The sequence below is a fragment of the Fringilla coelebs genome (assembly GCF_963513975.1).
Source record: "Fringilla coelebs genome assembly, chromosome: 8".
NCBI classification, from domain to species: Eukaryota; Metazoa; Chordata; class Aves; order Passeriformes; family Fringillidae; genus Fringilla; species Fringilla coelebs.
In genome coordinates, this window is record NC_140066.1 from 5,688,463 (window position 1) to 5,705,160 (window position 16,698).

A 16,698-nucleotide genomic window follows, 5' to 3' on the forward strand; every position below is an offset into this window, starting at 1 on the left:
ACCTTGACTTCCTCTTGCTTGGCACACAGAACACGGCATCAAGCACAGGTGACCTTCTAGCTCACAGGAGAAGATGACAGGCAAACAGATAAAACCTGGAAAAATCCCAGAGGACTTACAGGGTCTGTCAGCTCTGGCAGGCTGGCTTGGTAGGTGAGGGGTCTGCAGTCCCGGGTGTTGTTCACCAGCACGCAGGGAAGGAACATTGGTCCCAAATCATCCCCGTCCAGCACATCCACAGTCAGCGTGGTCGTGCTCGTCCTCCGCTCGTTCAGGTTTTGGGCTCGGTCCTGTGGAGCAAACCAGGTCCATCTGGTGAGACTTGCTGAACTCAGAATCTCCTGGAAAAAGCCTCCTAAAAACAACCACCCCAAGGGTTTTAAGCAAGGCTAAAACATGTAGGCATTGGAATTATCCATGTTCTAGGAGTAATTGCAGGAACTTCAGCCTCAGAGCTGCAGCCTGGAAGGCTCACAAGTAAAATGAGGGGGGAAATTGAAGCAATACTGCAAGACATCTAGAGCTCAGAAATAATACAGCTTGGGAAAACTACAGGACTAAAAGTACAATCATGCTGCATGTTTGTGGATCATAAAACGTCCCTGTGCCTTATTTATAATCAGAAATTGTTGTGGTTATACCCAAAGTACACATTAGCAACAGTTCAAGTCTTCTTTCTTCCTTTAGTGAAGAAACATTATGACTAGCTAATATTTTGTTTAAAATACTCAAAAATATTCCCATTTCCACAGAGGAACTGCTGCTTGAGCTTTCCTTTGCAGAGTTAAAATCTTGGGGGGGAATATGTGTCATGAATTACATCTTGCCCTCCTATCCTAATGTAACACTGAAAGAAAAAAAGCAATTTTTAAATTTATTTTTAATTTATGCTGTTGAATAACATCATCTATGTAAGATGAAGAGGCCATTGCTCTAAATTGGATTGAATATGGAAATACATATTTTTTTCCTATTTTGCAGTCCACTCAGTTCTTGCACCAGCTTCACATTTAGAGTAAATATGGGAATTTCTACATTCATCTTTCTTCACAGTCAGGGATGAAAAACAATCCCAGATACAAGGAGCAGCTTTCATCATCAACTAAACCATTTCTCCATTCCTCCAGTAAGTGCCTCTGAGTAATTCTGGATCAAAGCAGATAGAGAGTAATTAATTTCCAGCAGTATCTTCAGGATGCAAGGACAACAAAGCGCTGCCAGTGTAATCAGAGGAATGTGATTGCACAGTACACACCAGAGACAATTCACTGCAGCCTATGAGGCTACAGAATCCCAGCGTGATTTGAGTTGGGAGGGACCTCAAAACCCATCCAGTGCCACCCCTGCCATGTGCAGGGACACCTTCCACTGCCCCAGGATGCTCCAAGCTCCAAAGTCCAGCCTGGCCTTGGGCACTGCCAGGGATGGGCTGTGCTTTAGGGCTTTTCCCAGCATGAGGAAATGAAGGGGCAGCAGGGCAGGGAGGAATCCTGGCCCTGGGGCAGCCCTGGAGGCACCTCTGGAGTGCTGTGTCCAGCTCTGGGGGCTGAGCACAGCAGGGCCAGGAGCATCTGGGTGCCCGGGGCAGGCTGAGGGAGCTGGGGCTGCTTAGCCTGGAGAGGAGCCCCGGCCGAGAGGGGCCCTCAGACCTGTCCCTTGGACACTTCCAAGGATCCAGGCACAGCCACAGCGTCTCTGGACACCATGTACCAGGGCATCCCCACGCTCACAGGAAGGAATTCCTTCCCAATATCCCATCTGACCCTGCCTTCTGTCAGTTTGAAGCATTTCACCCTTGTCCTGGCACTCCATCCCTTGGAAAAGTCTCTCTCCATCCTTCTTGTCAGCTCATCCAGGCACTGGAAAGCCACAGTGAGGTCGCCCCAAAGCTGAACAATCCCAGCTGTCCCAGCCTTTCCTCCCAGCAGAGCTGCTCCATCCCTCTGCCCATCCTGGAGCCTCCCCTGGGCTCTTCCCAGCAGCTCCAGGTCCCTCCTGTGCTGGGGCAGCTCTGCAGGTGGGGTCTCACCTGAGCACAGGGGCAGAGGGGCAAGGAGCATTGAGCCACCCTTGGGGCCTGCCTTCTGCTGGCAGAATGCTGAACATGCCACAAAATCAGTAAGAAAAGTTTGCAAAATGTATCTGCACTTGTGTGTTAGAGAGATGACAGGAATGTGGAGGTGTGGATTCAGGATCTCCTGTTGCTTCAGAGCAAATATCATTTCCCACGAACAAAGATGTATCACAACAGCCGTGAACGACAGAAGAAAAGTTTTCATTTCAGTTGTTATCAGGAGAAAAAGGGGAAAAAACCTTTCACAGCCCTCAAGGGCATCAAAACCCCACTCTGATGACAGATATCTGAGATACAGTTTATACATCACTTTTCTTCTCAGTTATCCACTGTCAGCCACTCTGGAAAAACCTCTCCAAACACTTGCATTATGACTTGAAGGAAAAATCACCTCTTTATAACAAAATGCATTTCCATCCTGAAGAATACAATGAAATTGCATCCATTAAACTCATCTGAGTGACAATTAGCCTTGCTAGATTTGTTGGAAAATGGGACATTTAGTGCCATGAGGCTGCACTTTTCTGCATGGGCTGCACTGCACATTTGGAAGTTGCTCCTTGTGCCAAAAAGGTTGGCTTGTCACACACTGAGCAAGCTTTTTTAAGCAGTAATAATATGCCTGAGCTTTCAACAGCCTGGATAAATCTTAAATTAGATCTTCAGCAGAAGAGGATTTATCAGAGCTGGTATTTCAGCAAGGCTCTGCCTTTCCTTGGGAAGGAAACTAAACCCACACCTAAATCAGGGGCACAAATGGCCTTCAAGAGATTTATACTCACATTTGCTTGAACAATGACAAAATAACGAGTCTTTTCTTCATAATTTAGTCTTTCCCTCAGAACTACTGCTCCAGACAAAGTGAGAGGAATATCAAAGGTCCTGTTGGAAGTCTGCAAATGAGAAAACAACACAATAACATTGAACATGCCTCAAAATTCAGAGGTGTTGCAGCTGGACCACAGCAGGATGATCCTTTGGCTGGTATTCCAAGGCTGCATCTGCTCTTCAGGTCAGAAATTATAAAGCTTTCTATGTTTTCTCCCTACCCAGTTTCCTCCTGAAGGAGCCCCCAATAATGAATCTGTACAGAACAGAATTCTCCTGGATTCTTTACCTATCTCTTACTACTTCCAACCACAAAAGTCTGACTGGTCTGCTTCTCTCCCCTTTTTGCCATCCTGAATTTGCAATGGTGCATTCAAATCAAGTGCTCAAGCAGCAGAGATAAGAAATCCACATCATTGTACTTATCTGCTCTTTATTCTGCCTTTCATGAGGGCAATGAAGTGCTAAACAAGCAGAGAACATCAACATTTAGGTGCCAGTTCATGCATATGTTCCTCTCCGAGGAAATTCGCATTTCAGGGTAAATGCAGATGTTAAATGGGGTGAAATACAATTTGTTCTGTGTATTTGCTTCCACTGACTCAGGTGACAAATCTGGGGGCAACAAATAGCAGGAGGGCACACATTTCTGACCTGAGATCCAATTGCAATTTCATTATCAAATTAATCTAATTAACCCCCCATCTTTCCATGCTTTAATCTCTTGGTGCTGAAGATAGTTAATATTTAAGTATTTTGAACAGGCAACAGCAACACAAGATTCCAAACACAGCAGAGGCACACAGGAATGTTGTTTCTTTACATCACATAGCAAGGCCCTTATCCTTGAAGAGCCTAAATAACTGCTAAAATTCTAGGGTTTTTTCAGCAAATAAATGAGAATGAGTGTTAAATTCCCCATGCAGCATGGGGAATCCATGGTGGGCAGGAAAACAGGATTGGGAAGTGCATCCCAGACTGATAAATAACTGGAGATAGTCTGAGTTTGACACTCATCTTTTGGGATAAAATATTCCTAGTTCCCACCAAGGGGGGAAAATCAACAAGGGGATTTATAATGAGGCAAAACAGAAATCACAGAATCCCAGAATGGTCTGGGTTGGAAGAGATCTTAAATCCCATCCAGTGCCACCCCTGCCATGGGCAGGGACACCTTCCACTGTCCCAGGTTCCTCCAAGCCTCAATGTCCAACCTGGCCTTGGACACTTCCAGGAATGGGATGGGATATACACAATTTCTCTGGGTATTTTTCAAAGTGAAATGATCCAGCTGCTGACAGCGAGGCAATAAGAGGGAAGGTAAATTCATCTGTAATTACAGAGCTCATGGGCAGAGAAAATACTTGATATGAAGGAAAACATTCCTTCCATGTCCAAAAGCAACCTCTTGTTCATTTACTACTTAATGTTATAGAAATAATATAAATACAACTATAACCATAACAAATATAAATATAAATATAAATATAAATATAAATATAAATATAAATATAAATATAAATATAAATATAAATATAAATATAAATATAAATATAAATATAAATGGAGGGGGAAAGCCTGAATGGCTGTACCTTGTCATTAGGATTGTACTGGATGACATATTCTATCTGGCCATTGGGACCATCATCAATGTCAATAGCACCATTGTTTCCAGAAAATCCTGTGAAGATTGTTGTTCCAACTGGAGTTAACTGCAAGAACAGCAAGAGATCCCTATTAAAACCTTAAAGTTTTAAAGTTAATTTTAACCTTATTTTTCCCCCTAGCTCTGGCCTATAAAGCATCAAGACAGAACTTCATCTTTTATCAAAAAAAAAACCAAAACAGACAAAAATGAGAAAAACACTCTTTAAACCTGAAAGAACCCATGAAATAAATATAGATTAAAGCCAATAAAAGCTCCTTTTTCAGACTCAGGAAGGAAAACAAGGACGAGCTGCAAATGTAAACAGAGCTTATTTGACAGCATCTTCATAGCAACGTGAACAGAGCCAGATTAATATTGTTACATGCAAACACAAACACCCTTAGAGCTCCATGGCTTTGAGCAAACACAGGAGTGATGCTGTTGCTCCAATATTGCGTTGGCAGCAATTGAATACCCATTAAATGATGTTTTGAAAATGAATCAATTTATAATTATCCTTGCGCTGATAAATAGCACGAAATCAAGGCCCATTGAGAGCAAAGACAGAAGATTTCTTGGGAGTCATCGGTTCTGAATTTAAATATTCAGGAAACTTTGCAAGCAATCAACCTGAAAGGGAAGAACAAATGAACAAACACTTGTGGATTCAGCACAACCCTGGCTCCCTGGTGCTCTCATCGCCCCCAAATTTGTGGCCCTTCAATTCCCACAGTCCCACTGGCCCCTCTTCTTTCCTCCAGAACTTACACAAAGTTGCTGCACATATTTAAACCTAGAGGGCCTAAAAAGGTGTGAAATACTGGAGGAAGAGCAGGAGGCAAAGGACAGAGTCATTCCAGCATTTGGTGCAGATGTGGATGTTATTTCACACTCCTGTTTTGTAGGGCTCACAATAAAGCAAAGACTTAACTCCCCATTTCCTCCTGCACTCACAGTTCGTGTTTTATTTATAAAGCTGCTAATTAAGGGTGTAATGCTTGGCAGAGTTCTCTGGGAAACATTTTCAGGGCTGACAGTACTGAATCTTTGAAACAAAACCCACCAGTTCGAAGCCTTTTTATGGTAAAACAAGCGGGGCTTAATTTATAATACCACCACTATACACACTTATACCACAACTCATTATGTTCATGTTTTGCTACTAACTTGGCTTTTTTGCTCCTGGAACAGGCAGCAGAAGCGTCACACGTGGGTGCAGGAAGTTGCCTGTGCCCTAATGGGTTGGGATGTGTGGGGGAGAAGGGGACAGAAGACCAAAGCAACCTGAAAACCAGCTGGGAGAAGTTCCAGGATGGCTTGCAGGGGGTTTTCCCACCATGGGGATGGACTGCTCCTTGACATCCACTCAGGCACCCCCTTGCTGCCTCCTCAACAGCTCAGGAGAGGAAAATCCCATGTTCTTGATGGAAAAGAGTGCTTGGGTGCCCGGGCACTGACACCTTGTAACTCAAAATAAGAGAGTTTAACCAGTTAATCCCTGTTTGAACAACGGTTCCATTAGTGGAAGAGCCCGGCACAGTGCTGGCTGGTCACGGGGTGGCACATGTGATGGACATCTCCCAGGTTTCTGCTGTCCCAACAGGACAAAGTCCTGGTGCTCCCAGAGGGATCCCAGAGGAGCAGCTCTGGAGACATCAGACATGTCGAATGCCAGACTGCTTTGGGTTGGAAAAGACATTAAAGATCATCTAATCCCAATCCCTGCCATGGCAGGGACACTTTCCACTGTCCCAGGCTGCTCCAGCCTGGCCTTGGGCACTGCCAGGGATCCAGGGGCAGCCACAGCTGCTCTGGGCACCCTGTGCCAGGGCCTGCCCACCCTGCCAGGGAACAATTCCTCATTCCCAATATCCCACCCAGCCCTGCCCTCTGGCACTGGGAACCCATTCCCTGTGTCCTGTCTCTTCATTCCAAGTTCCTCTCCAGCTCTCCTGGAGCCCCTTTAGGCTCTGGCAGGGGCTCTGAGCTCTCCCTGGATCCTTCTCCTCTCCTGGTGAGCACCCCCAGCTCTCCCAGCCTGGCTCCAGAGGGGGCTCCAGCCCCTCCATGGCCTCCTCTGGAGTCATTCCAACAGATTCATGTCTTTCTTGTGTTGGGGATCCCAGAGCTGGACACTGTACTGCAGATGGTGTCCCATATTTAAAAAATAAAAATAAAAAAAACCAAACCAAAAACAAAAAACCAAAACCTTAGATTTAACACTATTAAATATTGTAAAAATGCTGTCACATCCAAGCAGCCCAGGAGATGACAGACACCCTGGAGCTGCTGGCCCAGCTCCCACCAGCCCTTTCTGACAGCGTGCAGATAAATATAAATAGTGGCCAACATAAAAAGGCTCCAGCACTGTAAAGCACATTAATAAGTGATAACAAAGGAGACAGTTGCAAAAATGACACATCAGTAAACACCAGAACTCCAATTCCATGCTCTAACAGTAAAAGTCAAAAGCCAAAGTCTTGCATTTGATGTATTACACCCAGAATAACTGACTGCAGATGTGCAGACCTTCAGGACACAAACGTTTCCATTTTATCTAAGTTTTCTTTCTTGCAACACAAATGATACTAGAAAAGAACACTGGGGAAAAAAATTCTCTCCACTCCTTCATGACAGAGCTCCAGCAGCTTTTGGACAATGCTCTCAGGGATGCACAGGGTGGGATTTTTGGGGTGTCTGTGCAGGGCCAGGGGCTGGAGTGGATGATCCTGGTGGGTCTCTGCCAGCTCAGGATATTCCATGACTGAGATTTCCAGCCTGCTCAAGATCTCACATTAGAGATTCCTGCAGCCTTCAGAAAAATTTAGATGAGGTCTTGACTCAATACTTCAAATCCACTTCCAGTCATCTGGGAGGGGCCCTCAGCACTCCAAGCCTCACAAACTTTTTACACAGAGATCTCAGCATTGTGCTGATTTTTAAAATGATATTTACCATTAACCAGCCATAATACATTTTCCCACAGTTTGTGAGGGATTTCTGAAAGACTGCTGTCACTTCCTTGTTGGAACAAGGAAGTTCCCCTAATAAAATACAACTTTAGCCTGGAGAAAAGGAGGCTCAGGGGGGTCAGGCTGTGCTGCCAGGGAAGAGGGACAGGACAAGGGGAAAGGGGCTCAAGCTGGGCCAGGGGAGGCTCAGGCTGGATATTGGGAAAAATTCCTTCACTAAAGAGTGGAATCTTGTCTCTCCACAGGAACCTTTGGTATGTCCTAGGGAAAGGGCTTGAAGTTGTGCACCAAAGGGTTTAACCATCCAAGTGTTTTACCTGATGAAAACAAAACTTTAGGGATTGCAAGGAAACTATTCCAGGAGTGTCAGCGACAGCCTGAGGATAATCATCTCCGTGGGGACTCAATCCAGTGGAAAAGAATCATGATGACATGAAACAAGGAAGATTCCAAAAAGAATGCAATTAAACAAACAGAGAGGAGATGCACACAATAAATCTTCCTCTTGCACAGTCTACAGCTGTAGCACTTAAAAACTTCCTTCAGCGTGATTAATGGCTATTAGAAGTCAAGATGCAGACAGAAGCATTCAGCTCTTCCATAAAACATTTGGAAAATGAATTTCCCTATTATTGCCTATTTACAAAGTTAAAAATGAATAATATTTCAGAGTGGCCCCAAAGAGCAGAGCAAAGCCAGATTTACAGTTAATCATTCTGAGCTAACACTCTTTTGATGATGTCTACCTGCAGAGATTAATTATTTCGATACCACAAGGAAAAAGACAGGAATAATTACACCACCAGAAATGAAAATTCAGCACAAGTTTTAATTCTCAACAGCCCAAACCCAAAGTTTTGAGATGACTGAAGTTCAAGAAAGGTTCTTATTTTGCCAAGGATTCCTATCTCTGCTAAATTAAAGGCAAAAAAAAAAAAGTTCTGAACTAAATAAATGAACCAACCCCAAAATTTTGGGTTATAAGCAGCTCTAAGGTTACATGAATTTAATAAATACTGACTTCAACAGTGTTCTAGGGGCTCCACCTCTACTTCCAAACATAACCTGCTATTAAATGCTCATGACTTGCCCTGTAGGACTCAGGAAAGAGAAAAACTAAGAGGAAAGAAAGTCAGTTTTATAAAACCCAGGCAATGCAAAATTGGAGCTGCATTTAACTCAGATAAAAATGATCAGATAAGTTGTGTTGAACACAAAACATGGACACCACCACTGGGCCTCAGCAGTACAAGATTTTACTTCCTAATCCCCGTATTAAGCTCCATAAATTTAAACCCCTTGTGGCAATGCCATATATTTGCCTGTGGAATATTAACTGAGCTGCATAATTCTTCTGAATTTTAACTTAGCTGCAGAACTTTGGTTTAATATGGTAATAACTCAAATCTTCAAGTCACCAATACCATCAAATTTAGCCCCAGGCTAACGTCACTGTCAGGAGTTTTTCCTAACTGAATAACAATGGGATATTTTCATATAAATAAAAATATGTCAGGCAAAAAAAACCCAAGGGAATAACTCTGCAGAGGATTTTACATTATCATAAAAATGGTGACATCAACCTTCACTTGTTTTTACTTCCATGTGGAGATTCCTAATGCTTTGGAGAGCAGTTGGAGTTGGCTGAGATACTTGGACTTGTAAAAGCACCAGGAAGGGAAAATGAAAACTGGCTCCTAAGATTTTAAAGAAATCAACTGCCATTCCCAGCTAAGCCACCTCATCCAACAAACATTCCAGCCTCCACCAACACTGACAAGGGCAAGCCCAGCTCCATGTGACAAGCCCATGCTTTTAACAGAAGAATTAAAATCCTGACAAAAAAAGTATTCCTCAACAAACAGGCAATGAAGATTTTGATTCTTAGCTGCAAAAGCCACGTTTTCAAACTGCTCACATGAATTTCTCTGCACATTTTAATTGAGGATCACCTTTACCCATAGGACTTGTATAGGTACAAGTGTGGGTACGATGGAAGGAAACACTTAAATCCCAAAGGATTGTTGGACAATAGGCAGAATATTCCAGAGACACTCCTTATGTCTTTAGATGTGTCAGGGTTCTGAGGGTTCAGATGAAGGTGTCTGAAGCAGTAGAGTGAGGAATTATGACACAAGACAAAACATGCTGGAAAAAAAGGCTACAAAACACCTGGAGTAAGGAAGGAAAGGAGGGGCCACCATATCCACGTCCACGAGCAACTGGGAAAACCCAAACTGGTCTGGAGCTGCTCCACACAGGATTTCACAGGTAACTCATTAGGGAAGCACCACTGCATTTTCCCCAATCCTTGTGCTTCTCCTTGAGCATCTGCCAGGGCACCGGCAAAGCAAACGCCGTGGATTAAGGGAGCTTTTAGTCTAACTCAGGACAGAGTGATTCCCATCAAGTATAGAAATCAAGACTCCTTTTGGTATAAAACTAAACAGATACTACCACATTCATTGCATTCTAAGCCTTCTGGAAAAATCCAGGCTTAATGTTAAACCATGTCTTTTTCTGTTCAAATGGAAACCGCGTGTGAAGCCAGGACTTATGGTGCTATTTACAACTACCCTCAGCTTCTCTGACAAACTCATCTTAATATGCTTGGGACAGTTCAAATTTGACATAAAAACCATTTAATTTCTCCAAAATACAATAAAATCTACTCCTTTTTTGAGTTAAGTTCCTTATGTAAGAGAAATTTCTGTACTTTTTGGTTTTCAAGCAACCAGAAAACAGAAGCAAAAATTAACCACAAACCTTTTGTCCCAGTGCATTCCTGTTGCTAAATTCACCAGAGGCAGCACCAATTATGAGCAGAATAAATGAGCATTAAAACATTTAATCACTCATTAAAACCTTTGAGAGAGTCTGAGATGCTTTGTGAATTATTTTTTTGTTAATTAATTAATGAGAGCATGAACTCACTGGGTGCTGCTCAAGGGCGCAGCGGTGCCATGTCAGATGTTATCCATGGAACAGAGATAAAATGAAAACAAGAAATTAATTAAATCAGGGTGCAGCTGGTGGAAAGAGCAACAGTGCATTTTGCCCAGCAATAATTCCAATAAATGCTTGGTGTCCTCAGAACCTTGCTCAATTTCTGAACACAAATAACAGGGAATGGTGTGTTTTGCACTCTGCCTTTTGGACTTCTCCCTAATTATGGAAAATCCTTGTTTTCTTAGCATAGCCGTACTGCCTGTCTTTGGTTTCACTGCAGAAATGATGCATGTTTGGGAAGTGATCTGGGCCCTGCAGCACAACCCACACAGGCACTTCAGGCTCGTGTTGATGTTGCCTTTACTCAGGACCAGAAAAGTTCCTGCCCTGGGTCTGTAGAAACAGAGAAATTCCATGGCCACGCAAAAGCCAATGTGAAAACCATGGACAAGCCCATGGAGGACTTGCCCAGTGCTCCCAGATACGGATGGGAAGTCACACAGGCAGCTGGAATGCCAAAAATGTGTCTAAAGGGAAATGCTTTTTAATTTAAAACCAGGAAGTTTGAAAAATCTTGTTTATCCTGATCTCAGTTGCAGGTCCAATATAATGTGTGGATTTGGGGGGGTTTCATTCCATACTTTTGGGTTAATTAGGCCTCAACTCATCAATGGCCCACCCTTTTCCCAGGGCACATGTGTGGTCATGGAGAACAGAGACAACAACACAGGGACACATTGAAAAGCTGAATCTCCCAAACACAACAAAACAGGAAATTTCTTCAAATCAAGTCTATTTAAATCAAAGCAGCCATGCTCTTTCACAGACTCCCACCTCACAAACCAAACCCACCAGGTTGGATATTTAATATAATTTATTTTTAAAATACAATTCTACCTATTTCAGTCTTCATCTGCACAAAAGTGACCCATCTTTCCATTTTCCACATAATTTCAGGGCACAAAATTTCCATTACTTTATGTAAGTCCCTGTTTCTACTCATTACTAAAGCCCTGACATGCTAACCCTGAAAACACAAGTTTTTTTGTACTGCTTATTGGCAGATTATTCAGTCCCTAACAGAATGAAAAACTTCACTGGAAAGTGAAATGAAGTTGTACCAGCTCAAGAAGAAAATATTTTTTTTCCCTTCAAATGACGCAGTGGTCCAATCCTGAGCTCTCTATTCCAAAAAACCATAACATTATAAATAATAGAAAATAAAATAATTCAAATCACAGGCATCAGAGCAACAGCAATAAACCCCATGTGCACTTTGCCAAGCCTCAACATTGCTAACAAACCTTTTTAAACTGTTTTCTACTTTCCTTTCCTCATACGTAGGTTTGTCATTAAAAGCACTTTAATTTGACAGAAAAAAATGCTTCATTCATGAAGACACTGCTTTAAATTTGGGTGCCTTCTGCAATATGAAAACTGTGCTGGACTTTGTATTCCTTAAGCAAAAGCAGGAGAAGATGCAGGAGAAGATGTTAGATGAAGCCTACCGAAGCGACGAGCGCAACAGAAAACAACCGTATTTCGTTGGTTTTTCAATGAGGAGGCAGTGAAAGCTGGGATTTAGCAGTGACACCACCCAAAGAAGAAGGAAGAGGAGGAGGAGGAGGAGGAAGAGGAGGAGGAGGCAGCTCTGACCTCGTTGACGGCCACGTAGTAGCGCTGCTGCTGGAACTGCGGGGAGTTGTCGTTGCGGTCGCGCACCACGATGCGCACCTCGTGGTTGATGATGGTGCCCACCTTCTTGTTCACACACTGCACCTGCACCACGATGGACTGGATGGACATGGGAGGCTGCAAAAGGAAAGAGAAGTTGTGGGAAAGGGACCTGGAAAATGGCACCTCTTTGAGCCTTTGGGTTATTGTTATTGGAATTCAATGGATACCAGGAGGGCTTGGGTGGGAAGGGACCTTCAAGATCATCTCATTTTTCCCCTGCACCTCCCACTGTCCCAGGCTGCTCAGAGCCCTGTCCAACCTGGTCCTGGGCACTGACAGGGATCCAGGGGCAGCCAAAGCTGCTCTGGGAAATCTCTGCCAGTGCCCCACCATCCTCATCACAGGGAACAATTCCTGCCTAGTATCCCATCTAACCCTGTCCTCTGGCAGTGGGAAGCCATTCCCCCTTGTCCTGGCATTCCATCCCTTGTTCCATCTTTCCTGTAGCTCCTTCAGGCCCTGCAAGGCCACAGTTTGTTCACCCCAAAGCTTCTCCTCTCCAGGTGAGCAATCCCAGCTCTCCCAGCCTGGCTCCAGAGCAGAGCTGCTCCAGCCTGGAGCATCTCCTCTGGACACTGCCCAAAGTCTTTCTTGTTTCTTTCTTGTTTTGAATTGAAAGGTCAAGTCTGAAATAAATCAAATTTGCTACCACTTACATTTGCAAATAATTCAGAAACAACTTTCAGCGTGGACAGTCCTGGTTTTTTCACTGCAGTGAGCACAACAGTGCTCTAAAACTCCTAAACTGATGAATGGACAAAGAAATTCAGGCTGGAATGGCTTTTACTACTCATTTGAGTAAGATCTAAGTGATTTTAGGCTGCCTTTTATAAACTTCAGTCACTACTAAGTGTATCTGGCTTAAGTAGCCAAGGCCAAGAATAAAATAATTATTTGAAATTATGGATATTTGAAAAATATTTGATATTCTGAGTTTACAAAATATGTAAATAAACAATGCCACAATGGCAACAATTGTTTATGAAACTAGGGACAAATCATCCCAGCACCTTTCAGCAGCTCCCTGCACCTTCAGTTCTGATTTATCACTGGTCATTCTTCTTAAAACTTTGGAAGAAGAGCGTGGAATTTTCTTTCTATCTCATTTTATTTGGAAAACACACTGCCATTCTTAGTAACAATCAATGGAATCTAGGAGGATTTGCTGTCAAGAAAGGCAAGAAATAAAAAAAGGACAGGATCAGGCTGACTGAATCAGCAGAGAGATAAAAATGGGAAGGGTATCCAAATATCTGGAATGCAATAATTTGTGAATCAGAGACTCCAATTTTTGCTCTGTAATAAAAAAGCTGAATCTATTGTTCAGCCTAATAAAACTCCCAATTTCATTGGTACTGCAAAGCTTCAAGTGGATTTGAGTGGAAAGATGGGAAAAACAGGTTGGGGTTTTTGTTAACAAAAAGAGACCCTCCCACACTGAATGGTTCTGTGGTGCTGGGGTAGCACAGCCCTGGTTCTGAAGGCTGGAAACATTCTTTAGGAGAATCCATAAGGCTGGAAAAGACTTCCAAGACCATGGAGTCCAGCTGTCCACCCACACTAACCCATGTCCCCAAAAGTGCCATATTAACAAAGCCCATAACACACATTTCATATTTTCATTCAGTCCCTGGGGGTTTTGAGGGTGGCTCTCCTTTGCTTTGGGTTGTGAGTGACTGCACTGCCCTGAGGCCATGCAAGAGAGGCACAGGGGGCATCACACCCAATATCTGAACCACCTTAAAGCCCAGATTTCCTTCTCATAGCCCACCAAACTTAAATAGCCACAGATGAATGATTGGACACAGTGTTAGAGGTAAGAAGTGTTCCAGTTCATAATAAAAAATGAGGAATTAATACCTTAAATACCAATGTAAACACATTATTACCTGAATTTAATTAAGAAATCTACACCCTTCACTTGTTTCCAGGGCACTTGAGTCAACTCCTGGCAAAGAACATCACTGTAAAGTGTCTGGGAGCTCACAATGATGGGAATTGGTTTAGACTGCGACTAATGTTGAAACTCAAATAATCTGATGAGGTTCTTTGGGTAAAGCATGGACTTTGATTCACACTAAGGTGACAAAAAAGTGTCAATAAATGCCCTTGAAAAGAAGAATTAGCAGCGATCCAATAGGGATTTTAGTTCCTAACTCCCTATGGATGGTTGTGGGGTGATAAAAATTGACCCCACATTTCCTAGAGTGACTCTCCAGCCTTACCTTCCATTCCAGGCTCTGATTTTTTGCTCTGGCTTAAAATTAAATCTGAGAGGCCAAAGCTGCTCAAGTAGCTGCTGGATGGCACTTGAAGAAGTGCCAACTCTTTCCCAGAAAGTCTTCTGCCACCATGACCACCCTGCCACACTTTGTGCTTTGCATGGGAAAACAGTTTGTGAATTAAAACAAAATTAAGAACAGCTGAATTCAATTAGTGCCTTTCACCAGCAAATGGAAATGAGGAGAAATTTGCATGTTGTTTTTGGTACTTATGAATTTATCTCAAAACACATGGAGAAGACAAATTAATCAATCAAGCTAATACAAAACAAACTTCCCTGCACTCCAAGGAGAGCTCCTGAGTTTTACAGCATTCTTGCCATATTGATTAAAGCACTTGCAAGTCAATTTTACTTTCAGGTTCTGTCGCAAGGTTGCCACGCTGTGAGGAAATGTCTCTATTTTTAGAGTGTTTTCTCCTCAATTAAATTAGCCTAGATGAGAACACCCCTATTTATTTTGTGCTTTTCATCTTTCTTTTTATAAAAATCAAACTTACCCTGCCAGTATTTCCTGAACACCAACAGGAACAAGCAGAGCAAATATGTTTTAGAATGCCTTAAAAAAAAAGAAGTGTGAACCAGCACGTTCCCAATGGAACACGTCAAGCTTTGTGACTGAGCTGTGGCAACCACGACTCATCACTTCTCACAGCTCATAATTCAATGTACACAGGGAAAGCAGGCTGCTAAGAAATGGCACAGGGTAAGCAGCCAGCAAACTAGAATAAAAAAGTTAATTCAACAAACGAGTCAAGTTTGGTCAGATATAAAACTCTTAACATCAGGTTTTCTGGCTCTTCGTTGTTGTGTTTGTCCACAATAATATTAGCACATAAGGTCAATATGTGCTCCCAATAAATCCTGAAAAAAAGATCAGATTAACTCTGTTCACATCCATGTGGGGACAAGGCAGATGCAGGAATTATACCCTGGCAGGATTTGGTTAATTGGAGGTGTTTGTGGAGGAGAGCAGCGAGGCCGAACTCACATCTCTGTCCAGCACGCGGCCGGTGCTGTTCAGGTACAGGGTCTGCTTGATGGGGTCCAGGATCACCCAGTAATCCACGTTGTCCTTCAGGGAGAGCTCGATGGTGGGGTCAGGCCCTCCTGCTGTCCCTTTGATCAGCATGTTGTCAACCAGGATGGTGCCTGCAACGAGAGTGAACAGCCCAGGGAGGAATTTATAGGGAACCCACACTCCTGGGTGTTTCTGCAAGCACTGCGACACCGAAAATGCTGTTTTCTACCTTTTCTACCTTCTAGCTTTGTGGTGTTTTATGTTTTGAGTGATGTTTAAAGAGTCTGAACCTTATTATCTGTAATAAAAAACTGCCTGTGACACTGCAGCTGTATCAGACAATGCCAGAAGAAGCACTTGCAATGCACAGTGATTTAAATTGACAATGAGACCTGTCACATCCAGCTATCTACTTAACAAGATGAGCTTTTTCTTCATTGAGCAATCATCCCCCAATCTCACCTCGAACAAATGAAAGCACGGAAATAACAACCAAACTTGGAATAAATTTTCTGCAGCGAGAGCGACACATCAAGGTGATGAGGGGAGGAAAAAAAGCACAGTTACATAAAGCTCTCCAGGAAAAAAGAGAGTTTGTACCTGGAGTTGCTCTGCAACAGAAACTGAATTGCAGCAGAAGGAAGTGGAGGCTACAGCCACAAGACAAAGGTGGCACTGAGAGGAGCAGCCAGCTCTCAGCCTGGGTCTTTCCATGGAATCACAGCGACCCAGAATGGTTTGGGTTGGGAGGGAGCATAAAGATCCCAAATTCCACCCTGTGCCATGGGCAGGGACACCTTCCACTGTCCCAGGCTGCTCCAAGCCCCATCTAACCTGACCTTGGACACTGCCAGGGATCCAGGGGCAGCCACAGCTGCTCTGGGCACCCTGTGCCAGGGTGTCACCACCCCCACAGCAAAGAATTCCTTAAACATAACCTAAATTTTCCTTCTGTCAATCTGAACCCATTCCCTGTGTCCTGTCACTGCAGTTCCTGCTGCAGGGTCCCTCTCCAGCTCCCCTGTGTCCCTTCATGCCCTGGAAGGAGCTGTGAGGTCTCCACACACCCTTCCCCTTTCCAGGCTGAGCATTCCCAGCTCTCCCAGCCTGGCTCCACAGGGAAGATGCTCCAGACCCCTCAGCACCTCCATAACCTCCTCTGGACCTGCTCCAACAGTTCCATGTCCC

The 16,698-nt window shown here is 43.6% G+C and overlaps 1 protein-coding gene across 4 annotated transcripts in view; it reads right to left on the reverse strand.

Annotated features, from left to right (window-relative positions):
• PCDH15 (protocadherin related 15) overlaps positions 1-16,698 on the reverse strand; it is a gene marked incomplete at both ends in the record, with an annotated part of 244,341 nt that overhangs the window by 167,339 nt on the left and 60,304 nt on the right. For all 4 annotated transcript variants that reach the window (XM_084210351.1, XM_084210349.1, XM_084210352.1 and 1 more), the window contains 5 exons: positions 120-290; positions 2,857-2,967; positions 4,495-4,614; positions 12,128-12,283; positions 15,481-15,641. In XM_084210351.1, the coding sequence (XP_084066477.1) occupies positions 120-290; positions 2,857-2,967; positions 4,495-4,614; positions 12,128-12,283; positions 15,481-15,641 (719 nt within the window). The remainder of the gene's footprint in view (positions 1-119; positions 291-2,856; positions 2,968-4,494; positions 4,615-12,127; positions 12,284-15,480; positions 15,642-16,698) is intronic.